This window comes from Macaca mulatta, chromosome X, assembly GCF_049350105.2.
Source record: "Macaca mulatta isolate MMU2019108-1 chromosome X, T2T-MMU8v2.0, whole genome shotgun sequence".
NCBI classification, from domain to species: domain Eukaryota; kingdom Metazoa; phylum Chordata; class Mammalia; order Primates; family Cercopithecidae; genus Macaca; species Macaca mulatta.
In genome coordinates, this window is record NC_133426.1 from 140,234,240 (window position 1) to 140,249,645 (window position 15,406).

Here is a 15,406-nt window from a genome sequence, read left to right on the forward strand (position 1 = left end):
CAGGTGTGTATGTATAGGGGAAAAAACACAGTATATATAGGGTTTGGAACTATCTGTGGTTTCAGGCATCCACCGAGAGTCAGGCATCCACTGGATGTCTTGGAACATATCTCTCTGTGGATATGGGGATATTAGTGTATTTGGGTTATCAGCTCCTGACATAGGGCCTTTGTCACAGGAGTGGGGTAAATATTTATCAATGATGGTGCTGTTAATGAGAGTACCCCAAAGATGAGTGCCTCCATGTGAGAGAAGGTCTAGGAAGAAAAGGCTATTTTGCCTCACAGCAGATTAAATAGATCATGTTACATGTCAGATTTTATAGTGCTGCCATATGCTAGGCATTGTTGCAAATTTTCATAGTAGTTCTGTGAGGTTGGTATTTTTATCCCCATTCTATAGTTGAAGCAACCAAGGCTCAGAGATTATACTACATGCTCATGTCACTAAGATAAAGAACGGTTGAATAGAAATTCACATTCTGGCCAGATGCAGTGGCTCATGCCTGTAATCCCAGCACTTTGGGCAGCTGAGGTGGGAGGATCACTTGAGCCCAGGAGTTGGAGACCAGTCTGGGCAACATAGCGAGACCCTGTCTCTCAAAAAAAAAAAAAATACAAAAATTAGCCAGGCATGGTGGTGCACACCTGTAGTCCCAGTTATGGCGTGGGGCAAGGGGTGAGGTGGAAGGATCACTTGAGCCCAGGAGGAAGAGGTTGCAGTGAGCCAAGATGGCGCCACTGCACTCCAGCCTGGGCAACAGAGTGAGACTTTGTCTCAATAAATTAAAAAAGAGAGGGAGAGAAAGTCACATTCTAACTCCTGAAGCCCATGTTCTTTTCACTGCATCACACAACCTTTTCTTCTTCTGCTCCTTGCAATGCCAAGCTGATCCATTCTTGTGCAGGGTATTGACTCAACTTTCCATCTAGAAAGCTTTGCTCTTAAAAATCTCTATGGTGCCATTAAAAATGAATGTTTGTTGTAATTTATTATTCCTGGTATCTCATAGAGTTTTCGGTCAATGCTAACCAGAACTGAGACAATTCTGAATGGGGCCTTTCAGAGCAGAGCAGTTTGAGTCATGCATTAATTGTTTTTAAATCAATGTATTACAGATTCAGGAGAATGGTAGGGGAGGAAACAGACTTTAAAACTTTATAAACACAGATGTGTGAGGAAAATGTTTCCACCAGTGTGTATTCTTTCATTCTCTGTGATCTGGGAATTGTTAACATCCTTTTCAGAATGATAGAAATCTAACACGAATTCTATAGCTTCTATCTGTCAAGTCTGATTATACCGATTTGTCACAATTATTGCTTTATTTTTAATCAGAGTAGGGACACTAGTTTAGTTCCCTGCTTTTTTGACTAGAATACTTTATGTTTAGAAAACTTGTGAAGAAACCGCTCAAAGATTAAAGTGCTCACCATTTTTTAAAAAATATGCTAGCAGGTTGCTACAGTCAAGAAACTCATTCATTTTGCATTAAGAATTTGTTAAGAGGAATGAGCAGTTGAGTAAATCAGAAACTTATTTAATAGGGAACTCCTTCCATGTATGGAAAGAGATCATTACAGGGTTTAAAACAGAATAAGAAAGACACAGAGCTTGGTATTTCACAATTCTTTGGATTTCTGATCTGAAAGAGAGAAAATGTTGAAGCCCTATATGTTTTAAAGTATTTTAAAAATACTTTTAAAATACTTTCAAATACTTTTAAAAATACTTTTTAAAGTATTTTTTCAAAAAGCTCATCAAGAATGAATGTGTGTGTGTATGTGTGTGTGTGTGTGCGTGTGCGCGTGTGTTTTGTTTTGTTTTGTTTTGTTTTTAGGTAAATGAAATAGGCCCTGATTCTGGAGGAGGCCTGAGCTCCAAGAAAATTTAGAAAAATTCAATTAGCTCATTTAATCTTAATCACTTCATTAGAGGCCTCATCTCTGAATAAGTGTGGGGCCCTGATCCAATAGGATTAGTGTCTTCATAAGAAGTGATACCAGAGAGGTTGTGTTTTCTCTCTCTGTCTCTCTCTATGTCCTCCTCTTTTCCCGCAGGGTGCACATGCACCAAGGGAAAGCCATGTTAAAACAGAATGAGATGGCAGCCATCTGCAAGCCAAGAAGAAAGCCCTTACTAGAGACTGAATCTGCCAGGACCTTAATCTTGGAGTTTTAACCCCCGGATCTGTGGGAAAATAAACTTCTGTTGTTTAAGCCAAAAAAAAAAAAGAAGAAGAAAAGAAAAAGAAAGAAAACTTTAATTAAGATTAATTAATACAAATATGAGGAAAAGCAGAGAAGAAAAGCTAAGCCCATTGGAAGTTTCCATGCAATTCTCAAGGCCACACGTAGAAAACAGGATGAATAATAACTAAAAGAGTAGGCAAGAATGAAAGACCCTTAGTAACTTCTGGCTCCCCATCCTGCCTCATTCCAGACAACTGAGTCAGCTTATATCCATCTGCAGACAAGGCCAAGCCACGCCCATATATTCTAAGACTGGGTCTGGCCCTGGGCAAGAGATGCACCTCAAAAGTTGCTGCAGTAGAGAGCAATTAGCTGAAGCTGCCTTGTTGCTGGCACCTGCTTCCAAGTCTCTCCGTCTCAGTTCCTTAACTAGGAAAATGGTACTGATAATTCCCTTTTCATTAGTATTGTAAACATTAAATGAGTTGATCCATGTAGAGAGCTGTGAGGCACACAGCAAGTGCTTACTAAATAATCACTCTTGTCATCATCTTCCTCATTGTATAGATTAAGGAACAGACACAACGAAGTTGCTTTTCACAGGCCACTTGCCTGTGGCAGCACGGGGCAAAGATCCTGTGTTAAAATTCTGAACGAATGTTCTTTATAACTTACAATATATAGCAGGTAATTTCATAAGGTCCCACATACACTTAAATATTTCTCCCTACAACTGCATCACAGTGACTGAGATCTAGCTTTTTTGATAATCCTTTTTAAGAATTTTCTAGCGATAACTTTGCTAATGAAGTTTGCTTCTCATGAGAGGGAATGCATTAGAGAACTAGTAGAAGCAGAAATGGGTTTCCTGTGATGACTAAACCATAATCACACATCACCACTCTAAATAAAGTACAGGGTTTGAATGAACAGAACAGAGCAAGGTACAAATTTGAAGCAGAAGGAAAAGGAATGGGTTTAGTGTAGGCATTGGCCAGAGGTCGGGGACAGGCAGCTGGGATAGAAGGGCAAAAGCTTTCCAAAAGAGTTGAGAGGAATTCCTTCACAAACACCATGCTCTTAGTGTGGGGTTTCATCCATGAAACTGAGCCTGTAACTTAGAGCTGATCATTATTTTCTGGAAGCATAAGAGAAACCCACACCCAGAACTCAGTAACGTGTATATGTTGCTGAGATGATTTCTAAGCCAAATCAGTCTCCTTCAGCTCTACTACATGAGATTTAATGATAAAAAATAATTCACAGCATAGGTTTGAGTTTGAAAAAGAGGGGTCCATCTATTAACTATATGAAAATACAGAATAACTTTTAAAAATCATATAATGTGTATAAAATTTTTTCTTTGGAAAAAAAAGGTAGAACATTAACTGTGAGCAGTACTTGGGCTGCATATTTTATGAGGTTTATTTGTACTGCATATCTTTGATGGGCTCTATTTGTGGCTGAAAGTACAAACACACTGATTACAATCACTCTTCCCTACATTTAGGAACAAAATTAATTATCTGCAAAAAGCAGAAAGGCTTAGCTAGACTCACAGTCAGTAAATGATAATAGACAGCACCCAAATATAATGACTCTGCTTCCTACTTTATCTGTTTTAGGCATTCTGAGTGGAATGAAAAAGGGAAAAATTAATTCACTTTCTGAATATTCTTCAGAATGAATTTGAATTGGGTAATAAGGAGGCAGCAACAACCCTCCCCTCACCCCCATATGAAATAAGAAAGCAGCCTTGCCGGATTATGTACTTCCCAAAGGGGCATTTTAAAAGGACATTAAGAAATCTGTAATTTCACCAAAACAAAGGCTATTTGTTTTACCCCATTAACATTCCCCCCAACAAGGAAGGGAAAAGTAAACTGTAAGACCTAGAACAGTGCTCAGCACTCAGCACTCAGAAAATTGTGGTTGCTGGTAATGATGAAATTTGTATTTTATCTTCCAAAGGCTGCAACATGCTGGAAGACATCTGCTCAGAATTCCCTTATCTTCGCCTTTTGTAAAATTCTTTATTACAGCAAGTATTAAAATTGCCCCCTACCTTGAGGAAATTACTATAGGACAGTGCAACTTCATTAAAAAATGCTTCTGTGACATTCAAATACGTTTTCCATTTTTAAGGTAGGGGCAGGAGGATTGGTCCTTTTAAGAAACAGTCAAGTTAGAAAACATTTTTCTGCCAGATACTTGAGCCAGACAGTAAAATGCATAGGCATAAGAGGTCAGTGAGCCAAGGTTACTTGTGGTGCCATTGTGAGTAGATAATGCAGAACTACACTCGCCAAGAGGAACCTTGTGCCAAGTAGGGGAAATTGAATCACAGGGAAATCACAGCGTATATGACTCTGTTTTGTGCAGCATTTCAGCTTTTCTAATGAAGGGAGCAAGTATCCAGGGGCTTTTTTGCCCCCACAAGGTAGGAGGCTACTTTTACTGTACTCTGATTCCCTAGCCACTCAATATCTTTTTAAAAAGGCATTGTGGTTACTGTAACCTTGTAGTATAGTTTGAAGTCAGGCAGCGTGATGTCAAAACAGAGATATAGACCAATGGATCAGAACAGAGGCCTCAGAAATAACACCACACATCTACAACCATCTGATCTTTGACAAACCTGACAACAAGAAGCAATGGGGAAAGGATTCCCTATTTAATAAATGGTGCTGGGAAAACTGGCTAGCCATATGCAGAAAACAGAAACTGGATCCCTTCCTTACACCTTATACAAAAATTAACTCAAGATAGATTAAAGACTTAAATGTAAAACCTAAAACCATAAAAACCCTAGAAGAAAACCTAGGCAATACCATTCAGGACACAAGCATGGGCAAAGACTTCATAACTAAAACACCAAAAGCAATGGCCACAAAAGTCAAAATTGACATGTGGGATCTAATTAAACTAAAGAGCTTCTGCACAGCAAAAGAAACTATCATCAGGGTGAACAGGCAACCTACCGAATGGGAGACAATTTTTGCAATCTATCCATCCGACAAAGGGCTAATATCCAGAATCTACAAGGAACTTAAACAAATTTACAAGAAAAAAACAACCTCATCAAAAAGTGAGCAAAGCATATGAACAGACACTTCTCAAAAGAAGACATTTATGTGGCCAAAAAACATATGAAAAAAAGCTCATCATCACTGGTCATTAGAGAAATGCAAATCAAAACTACAATGAGATACCATCTCACGTCAGTTAGAATGGCGATCATTAAAAAGTCAGGAAACAACAGATGCTGGAGAGGATGTGGAGAAATAGAAACGCTTTTACACTGTTGGTGCGGGTGTAAATTAGTTCAACCATTGTGGAAGACAGTGTGGCGATTCTTCAAAGATCTAGAACCAGAAATACCATTTGACCCAGCAATCCCATTACTGGGTATATACCTAAAGAATTATAAATCATTCTACTATAAAGACACATGCACATGTAGGTTTACTGCAGCACTGTTCACAATAGCAAAGACTTGGAACCAACCTAAATGCCCATCAATGTTAGACTGGATAAAGAAAATGTGGCACATATACACCATGGAATACTATGCAGCCATAAAAAAGGATGAGTTCATGTCGTTTGCAGGGACATGGATGAAGCTGGAAACCATCATTCTCAGCAAACTAACACAGGAATAGAAAACCAAACACCATATGTTCTCATTCATAAGTAGCAGTTGAACAATGAGAACACATGGACACAGGGAGGGGAACATATCATGATACACTGGGGCCTGTCGGGGGGTGGAGGGTTAGGGAGGGATAGCATTAGAAGAAATACTTAATGTAGATGACAGGTTGATGGGTGCAGCAAACCACAATGGCACATGTATACCTATGCAACAAACCTGCATGTTCTGCACATGTATCCCAGAACTTAAAGTTTATTTTTAAAAAGGCATTGTTGGCTCCCTCACTGTTGTCTCACGACCACAGGGGTACTGAGAATATCAGGTCATGGTGAGATCTTCTTGGACTTCTGCCTACCTGGGCAAATATCTCTGGCTTTCTAACCTTTCTGGATACACTCTGAGGACGAATCCGTCCTCTGTCACTGCCAGCAGGCATGGATAAGCATGTGCTTACCACTCTGTGGTCATCACAGTGCTTCACCCTAGAAGTGCAATAAAACAGAAAACTTAATTCAGCCAAGTCACTTAGCAACACAAAACTCCCAACCGTACAGCCTGAACAGAGCAAGAAAGGAAATGACAGCTTAGAGACTGAAAAGAGAGCAGTGGAGTAGCTGGAGGCTCACAATAGCAGAGTTTACTGCTAATGAAAAGCAACAAACAGGTGCCTCTTTGATATTTTCTTTTTAAAGTATTCTCTGAAGAGCTGAGAAAACTGCCACTGTTCTCAGTATTTGGATGTGCCTTCTGCTACCCTCCAACAGGTGGCACACGGGCCTGCTTTTCGGCCAATCAGTCAGGGTTGAGCTAACTGTCTTTTACTAACTTCTAATTTCCTTGCCAGATCCTCCAAAAGCATTGAGAACTTGAAAGGTTCTTGGAGCCATCCAAGGGTGGGGGATCATGTGTTGGAAGACAATTCTCCATGGATCTCTTGTGTTTTGGCATGTCTTAGGAACAGACGAACTGACTACCCTTTGTTCCAGACTATCCTTTTCAAGTATCTTTGTAGCCTTGGAAGATAGAGATGATATTTCCCTTTAGAATAAAGAGCAGGTGGGCTTACCATCTATTATAAAAGATTTGAGTTCCCTAAGTTCAAAGTTTCTCTTCTATAATACAACTTACTATGTGTACAGGAGTCATTCAGTTCTCTTTGCCTTACCCTGTGGGAATTGGGACTCAGGGATCTGGCACAAATGCTAATACTCTGGCTGCTGCTATTGCTGTAAGCAATAAACTGTCCTTCATCTCTGACTCAGGAGTCTTATGCCATTAACTAACATCGATGAAACTTCAGCAGGCTAACTTGTTTGCTTGCAATCAGGGTAAAAATCTCAGATCTTTCACAGCTCTTGAGGATGTGTTCCTGCCACATCAGTCCACTGACCACAGAAAGGATGTAAAATTTCTCTCTAAAAATTCAGAACATATAAGCAACTGGCAATTATGCCCAGGCAAAGGCAAGCAATTCTAGATTTATGAAGAACTTATCTAATTTCTTAACATGACCTGTAATATATGTATAATTTCAGGATGAAACATTTAAAAAGGCTCCCTTTATGTAACCACTTTTTGAAACCTACCATAAAGTTAACATTTATTGCCTAAAACATGGTGCCAATTTTTTCATTTGTATTCTTGCAATAAATAGGTAATGTGTGTTTTAAAACTATATATTTTCTCCATGGAAATCACTGAAGCTATTTTGATTGTGAATGAAAAAATGATGGCAGCCTGTAAACAGTTTTTGTCTTTCCAGAAATAAACCTCGTGTAAGTAAAGTTCCTTACCATTGTTCTAGATGCTGACCTGCAGACACCAATTAGGTAGTGAGCCATTTACTTGTTTTTATCACTTTCAAATCACTTGATACTGAAAACAGTTTGTATGAATTCAGACAAGGTATCTCTATCTGAGACTGAAAAATGAAAGTCCAAAGTGATAGCATGAGGAGAAAAACACTGACATTCTGATACCTGAGAAATAACCTCAGCCTTCAACAGTGGAGAGGAAGGTAAGGCTAATCTTGGAAATTCTGATGACTTACAGTCACTCACACTGACAGCAAAATATAAGAGTTTGATGGAGTTAATTATTATTGAGGATCAACAGAGAATCTTCCCCAGAGCTTCCTGGCACACAAAAATAAATACTGACTTCAGAAATCCTAGCAAAGGAAATGGATGTACTTGGATACGTTAGGTTCTCAGTAGGCCATGTTACTATTATTAAATGCCAAGGACACTCCATACCGGAGATCTGATGTTCTTCTAATGTCCGGAATCAAAGGCAGATGCATTAAAAACTATCTGTTGGTCCAATTGGCAGATTTCCAACTTTGCAAGTAGAAGAGAATCTCTTTCTCACCACCGGTACTGCTCACATAGATTCCAGGCCAAGTCATCTGACTGTGTGACTGGACCTTCCATCACCTGCACAAACATTCCTTCTTCTCCTTGAAACTACTCTGTTCCTTTAAGTGTTAGGAAGATGAAAAATCTCATGCCTTTTAGTACTTCATTGGGAAATACTAGAGCAAAAGTCTCCAAGGAGGGAGAATGAATTCAAAAACTGATTGTGCAGCTGGAAAAACAGTAGGGAGTAATACAGGATATTAAATAATATAATAAAAACCTACTTAGCCTGTGTTTGGGGAATAAAGATTCTGCTGAAGAGAATAGAACTACTTGAGAGAGCAATATAGAGTAATGGTTAAGAGCATGAGCTTTGGAGTCAGACAGATTCAGCTTTGAATACCACTTCTGCCACCTACTAGCCAAGTGACCACTGAGGGCAACACAACAGAGTCATGTGCATCTTTCCAGCTATTCTCTCTGATCCCCAGTGGCTACCATAGTGTTTCCATTATTAGATGCTCAATAAATGCTTCCTGCAATGAATACTATTTCAGATAGTGCTAAAATGAATATCAAAAGAAAAAAGAAAGGGAGAAATAATGGTGGTAGAAAAGGTTGCAATTCTACACAATGTTCAAGGAAGAATAGAACAAGCCAAGGTAATGAAATTGTGGGAGAGGAAGCACTAACTCTGAGAAATGCTGAAATGAATCAATAAAGATAGTATGTATGTGTGTACACGCAGAAAAATAAAAGTGCAAATCGCCATGTGAAGACATGTGAGTAGTTACTTTGGGGATTAAAGGAAGTGAACAAAATTACAGAAAGTTTTGGGAAAGTTTCTGGGAGAGGGATAAACATCCAACATGCTAATTATTAATCATTTAGTAAATGGATAAATTATACATGAAATATACAATGGTTATGCATATAGTCCACACATGGTATATGGTAACAGCAATCAAAATGGTTTTCAGGATAAAAACAGTTGTATTTTAAAAAGAAGCTGTGGCATTCAGCAGTTTGGGTGTAACAATACTGAAAATATATGTATTGCAAAATGGTACATATTTGTAGTTGCTTTAAGGTATAAGATATAGAATTCAATAATGCACTGATAAATTTAATAGTGATACTTTCACCCAAATACTGTTAAAGATCTATTCAATTCTCACTTGGGGCCAAGACATTTATCCTAGTTTGTACAGATATTTACCTCAGTTTGCAAAACGGATCTATTTATAGTCTCATCATTAATACTTTCTTGGATTATCAGCACAAATCTTCTCTTTCCCCCTCCCTCCCTCCCTCTCTCCCCTCCCCCCCACACATGTATTTACACACACATTCTCACACACTTACTATTTTTATTTACTTCATTTAGACTAAAATAACATTAAGAGATCTTGGCACCTAAAAATAAGTTTAAGAAAAACTCATTTTTCGTTTGGCACTTAGATCACTGTAGTAAGAAAGAGTACTGGACTGGGACTTAGTGAGTATTTGCCATGTTCCTGAACCTAACATTGCATTTAATTGCCATATCTCAACCCCATTTTATAGATGAAGAATTAAAGGTCCTAGCTTTGCCACTAATTGCCTGTGGAACATAGGCCATTCACTTCCAACCTCTGGGGCTTATTTTCTTTATCTTCCAAACGAGGTGGCTGGATATGCTCCCAAGGGAGCATCAGAATCAACTGGGACATTTCTTAAATGAAAAATCATTTGGGCACGGTGGCTCAAGCCTGTAATCCTAGCACTTTGGGAGGTTGAGGGAGGTGGATTGCTTGAGACCAGGAGTTCGAGACCAGCCTGGCCAACATAGCGAAACCCCATCTCTACTAAAAATACAAAAAATTAGCCAGGTGTCTTGGCACGCACCTGTAATCCTAGCTACTCAGGAGGCCAAGGCATGAGAATCCCTTGGGCCCGGGAGACGGAGGTTGCAGTGAGCCAAGATCGAGCCACTGCACTCCAGCCTGGGTGACAGAGTGAAACCCTGTCTCAAAAAACAAAACAGAACAAAACGAAAGAAAATCATCTGACCTCTTCACACACCTTTGGTATCAGAATCTCTGCAGGGGTGGACTCCAGGAATGTGTCTAACAAGTAACCCAGGTGATTGTGATGATGAGCCGAGTTTGAGAACAGGATCCTTTACCACCTCCAGTGGTGCTGCCAGAGACAATACCCCAGTATTTGTCTGCCTGCCTTCACTTGGTAGTCTGAAGTATTGAGAACTATGCTAGAGAAAACTAAAGCACCAACCAGCCACACTTAAAAAACTGAACAGTACCACACTCACTTAGAAGACCGAAGCAATCTTCATAATCTGGGTAGATGACAGCCACAAAAACAACTAGGCAAAGTCTCTGTGTGGCAGACCTCAGGTCATGGCTTAAAACCGTCTCGAAAGGATATCCCAGCAGAGCTCAGGAAGAGGATATTTTTAAAGAAGTCTCTCACCACAACTGAACCTCAAGCAGGACTGAATGGCAGGTTTTTACATTTTATCGCAACAGGAAGGTGAGGGTGCTACTGGAGAATCTCATTAAAGCTTTAGTTTTAAACCAGCTTTTGCTTTGGGGCATTCTGTGGGTTTGTTAATGTGAATAGAGTTCTGCAGCTCCGACTTCCCTTCGCCCTCATAAATGCCCAGTCCCTTTTTGACCCGTACTGAGTATGGGCTGGATCACACCTGGCCAGTGATTCCCCTACCCCCACCATTTGGTACATATTACTTAGAGTTGGTGATCATAAAACACGAACAAGGCAGAGTTTACATATGTTTTCTGGTTTAGTTCAGGCATTCCCTGGGGATGGCAGAATTCACACTCTCATAACCAGCTGGGAGCTGGGAGCAATCAGGCCCTTAATGGCCAAAACAGAAAGGGCCTGCATCACTGAGCACCTCTTGACAGCCAAAGCCTTTCTTCCTGAATGATAATGACATGAAATGCACTCCCCCTGCACTCATGTGCATGCACCTAAAATGTAGCAGGTTTGGCAGCCAGAAATAGCTATCCAATTTAGGTTCACTATGTGTTTGCAAAATCCTAATGGAGCTCTTAGAGTAAAAGTCTAGGGGGGGCCAAAGGGGGGACAGACTGGTATGATGGAAAAAGTACTAGATTGTAGCAGCAGAAGACCTTGGATTCTACTTCTGGCTCCTCCATTAATTATATAACTTTGGGTAAGCCTCCCTGAACTTTATTTCTTCCTTTGTAAATCAATGGGATTGGACTAGCTAATCTCTCACAGTCCTTTCAACATTCACATTATGGTGAAATGTTCACTATGGTGAAATGTATTCTGTTACATGTCTGTCTACCAACCAGACTGTGACCTTTTCAAGACTTAAGAACTATGTCTTGGGTAGTTTTGAATATCCAGCACCTAGCAAAGTGCCATACGCAAAGCAGATGTTTAATAAATGTTTCCTAAATGAACCTTCATGTCTAGTGTCTGATCAAAACAGTGCACTTAATTCTTTATAAGCTCCTCACTTCATTTTTTTATGTGTTTAAAAGCACCACATGGCCGGGTACAGCGGCTCACGCCTGTAATCCCAGCACTTTGGGCGGTCTAGGTGAGTAGATCACCTGAGGTCAGGAGTTCGAGACTAGCCTGACCAATGTGGTGAAATCTCGTCTCTACTAAAAGTACAGAATTAGCCAGGCATGGTGGCGTGTGCCTCTAATTCCAGCTTCTTGGGAGGCTGAGGCAAGAGAATCGCTTAGAACTAGGAGGCGGAGGTTGTAGTGAGCAGAGATTATGCCACTGCACTCCAGCCTGAGCAACAGAGCGAGACTCTGTCTCAGAAATAAATAAATAAATAAATAAATAAATGCACCAAAGGAGGATACTTGTTTTCAAGATCAATTGTGTTGCTGTGACGTGACCAATATCAGAGGCAACCTTTAAACACTCCTACACCCTGTCTTTAATGTTGTCTCTTTATTTTCCTCTTACTGAAAGCATTTCCACGCCCCTGGCATGCTTGCTTTGTGTCTTACACATGGTAGGCCCTGAATTAGTATTAGGTGAATGAACATATGAATGCATTTACTTTCTCTAGTTTGGTAAAATTTACTTTTGCAGAAGGCCCCAGAATCTGGCCTCAAATTGTGAAGCAGTCAAGGGAATAATTAGCCACTGAAGAACACTGTAATTAGATAGGACATTTTTGTTCATTTTACTATAAAATATTTTCACAGGAAATGTGTTTTAAATGACTAACATTGTGAATGGGGCAATTACAGCAACTCCATAAGTAACCAGGCCGAGGGTTGCATCATTTTTGTCCTCTTTCCTAGTTTAATTCACCAAAGAAACTAACTACCCCTAGAGTTTAAAGACAAGCTGAAATAGCCTAATCCATCCTCCACATTTTGGATAAGCAATGGTTCAGAGTGCATAGCAGTTGCACTGTATAGATGCTAAGGGTGTGGATCAACCAAGCCAACAAGGTCTGGGTTTGAATCCCAGCTCCTCTGACTTAACTAGCTTTGAGGAAGAAATAAGACTCAGTGTTTGATAGATCAGTAGGGTGTCTACAGTGTATAGTAATCTATCATATATTTCTTTCTCTTTTTTTTTTTTTTTTTTTTTTTTGAGAACGGGTCTCATTTCTCATTCTTTCGCCCAGGCTGAGGTGCAGTGGCGTGATCATGGCTCACTGCAGAGTTGACCTCCTGAGCCCGTCACCCTCCCACTCCAGTCTCCCCAGTAGCATGCCACCATGCCCAGCTAGTTTTTTGTAATTTTTTTTTTTTTTTTTTTTTTTTGGTAGAGATGGGGTCTCTATGTTGCCCAGACTGGTCTTGAACTCCCAGCCTCAAACAATCCTCTCACCTCGGCCTCCCAAAGTGTTGGGATTACAAGCATAAGCCACAGCACCTGGCCACATATATTTCAAAGTAGCTAGAAAAGAAGAATTTGAATGTTTCTAGCATAAAGACAAATATTTAGGTGATGGATATCCCAATCATATTGATTTGACCTTTACAAATTATATGAATGTATTAAACTATCACATGTCCCCTGAAAATATGTACATCTATTGTATATCAATGAAAAATAATTAGCAGAAAGGAGAAATAGAATATTTCTAAAACAGAAAAACAAGGCAAAACCCAGCTTTTAGGTTTATTAGGACTGATTTCATGGGTTACTATGAAATGATATTATGTAAACTAGCCAGCATAGCACTTGAGATGTAGTGGAAGCTCAACAATGGTAGTGTAATATACTATTCTGCCACCTCATTCTACAAAGCTGGCAGCATTCAGGAATCAGATACTACTTTAGGGGAACTGACTGGTAGCTCTTGGCTACATGTTCTGCTATATATTGGAAGTTGGTGTCTCCTGTGGTTCCGTTACTAACAATATCTGACTGAAACCAAGCAAACTGCTGCCTCACTCACAGAACTTCCCTTCCTCCATCACGAATTTCATCAGGCTTAGACTGATAGAATCAAGGCTATAAACAAAACCACTGGAGAACATGGATTGTTTGCCTTGCTTATGTGCTTGTGAGGTTTAGTTAGTGAACTCTAGCTGGGTCTTCTGTGTTTGAAGTTACTACTCAAAATGCTAATGTGATATACATGACTGAAAACACCAAGAGGAAATTAGAATCAGAAAAATTGGTGATAACCAAATTAAAGGGAGATCTGGTCAATTTCTGAAGCATGGCTCTTCCACTAACTTTAGGTGGGTGCTCTTAGGCAAGCTGCAATTTCATTAAGCTTCAGTTTCCTCATTTATAAAATGAAGATAATAGCTCCCACTTCACAGGCTTGTCATCTATTATGTATCAAAAATGAGGATTATGATAACTGACAATAATGCTAATAATAGCCAACATTTATTGAAGACTTACCACGTACCAGACACGTGCTAAGTGCTTTAACAAACGCCATTCCCTATGAAGAAGATATTCTTTTTATTTCCATTTCATGAATCAGAAAAATGAACCCATAAAGATAAAATGACTTCCCAACGTCACACAGTAAGGAAGTGGGTGGACCATAATAGCCTGTGGTCTTAATATGCTGCCTAACTCTGTGAGGTCATTCAGTCTATCATCATCCCTTCCCCTGCTTCCAATTTTGTTATCATTTCTCTCTATCAGCACCTGCTACTGGCCACCTCACCCCAATAAGGCCCAAATCCTCTGAAAACTGTAGACTGGTACTCACAGTGGTGGTCAGCTTTCCTGCATTCTTCTGGACATACTGGATAGAATCGTGGATTGTTGAAAAGAGACCAAGCAGTACGTTTTCCATGTCATAGATTCTGTACATGCCATTCACAAGCTCTTCAAGAGACAGAATGTATTCTCTCCAGTACTTGTCAATCTCCACCACACCTGCCATACAGCCTTGCATGACCACATTGCAGTAACCACCACAAGGTTTAACCATCATCAGTCCCTGGCAGTAAGAGCAGTACCACATTCTGGTGAGCATTCGGCCACAGTCCTTACTGAACTTCAGGTGATCGGTTGTGTTGATCACTTCAATTCCAAGATTCAGAGCCTGAAGGAAGATCCTAGTGACTTGCAGTGACTTAGAAACCTGGGTCATAATAAGCTTGGGGAAGTTCCCAAATACTTTCAGGTCACGTCTTGCTCCTCGGAGGCACTCATTGATGTCCAAGGCTGAATCAGGCAGACCTGGGTTCATTAGTTGGGTATAGATGACTGGAAACAGGCTATCAAACAATTCATTGACCATGTCATCCACATTGATGTCAGAACCCAAGATATAGAGAGACACATCTGTGAAAAATTCACCCACAAACTCAAAAGCTTGTGGAGTCAGGCTTGGGTAGTTGTTCTTGAACATGGCATTGGTGTAGTTCTTGGCATGGCGAACAACAATTTCAAAGGCCTCTGTAAAAAAAAAAAAAAGAGAGACACAAAAATGTGTACAAATTAAAGCATGAAAATCCAGGGTGTAAATGAATTTGAGAGTTCTCTATTGCTGTGGTGATTAAGGTCCCATTTGCGTTAAATAATTGACTCTCATTCACTTCTGGCATTGCCTCTACTCTTGCAGTTGTTTGCTCCTATAAATCAATTTTCCTTTCTGAACATGAAGTCCAGATTCTGATGTGCACATAAATTCTTAACACACAAATTATATTTCAAATGACAAAAGCCAGGATTCGGTTAACATTTCGGCCTTT

General features: G+C 39.8%; 1 protein-coding gene across 3 annotated transcripts in view; it reads right to left on the minus strand.

Annotated features, from left to right (window-relative positions):
* Positions 1–15,406, minus strand: part of GPC3 (glypican 3) — a 455,475-nt gene that overhangs the window by 204,875 nt on the left and 235,194 nt on the right. For all 3 annotated transcript variants that reach the window (XM_015128213.3, XM_077988476.1, XM_077988475.1), the window contains exon 3: positions 14,416–15,110. In XM_015128213.3, the coding sequence (XP_014983699.1) occupies positions 14,416–15,110 (695 nt within the window). The remainder of the gene's footprint in view (positions 1–14,415; positions 15,111–15,406) is intronic.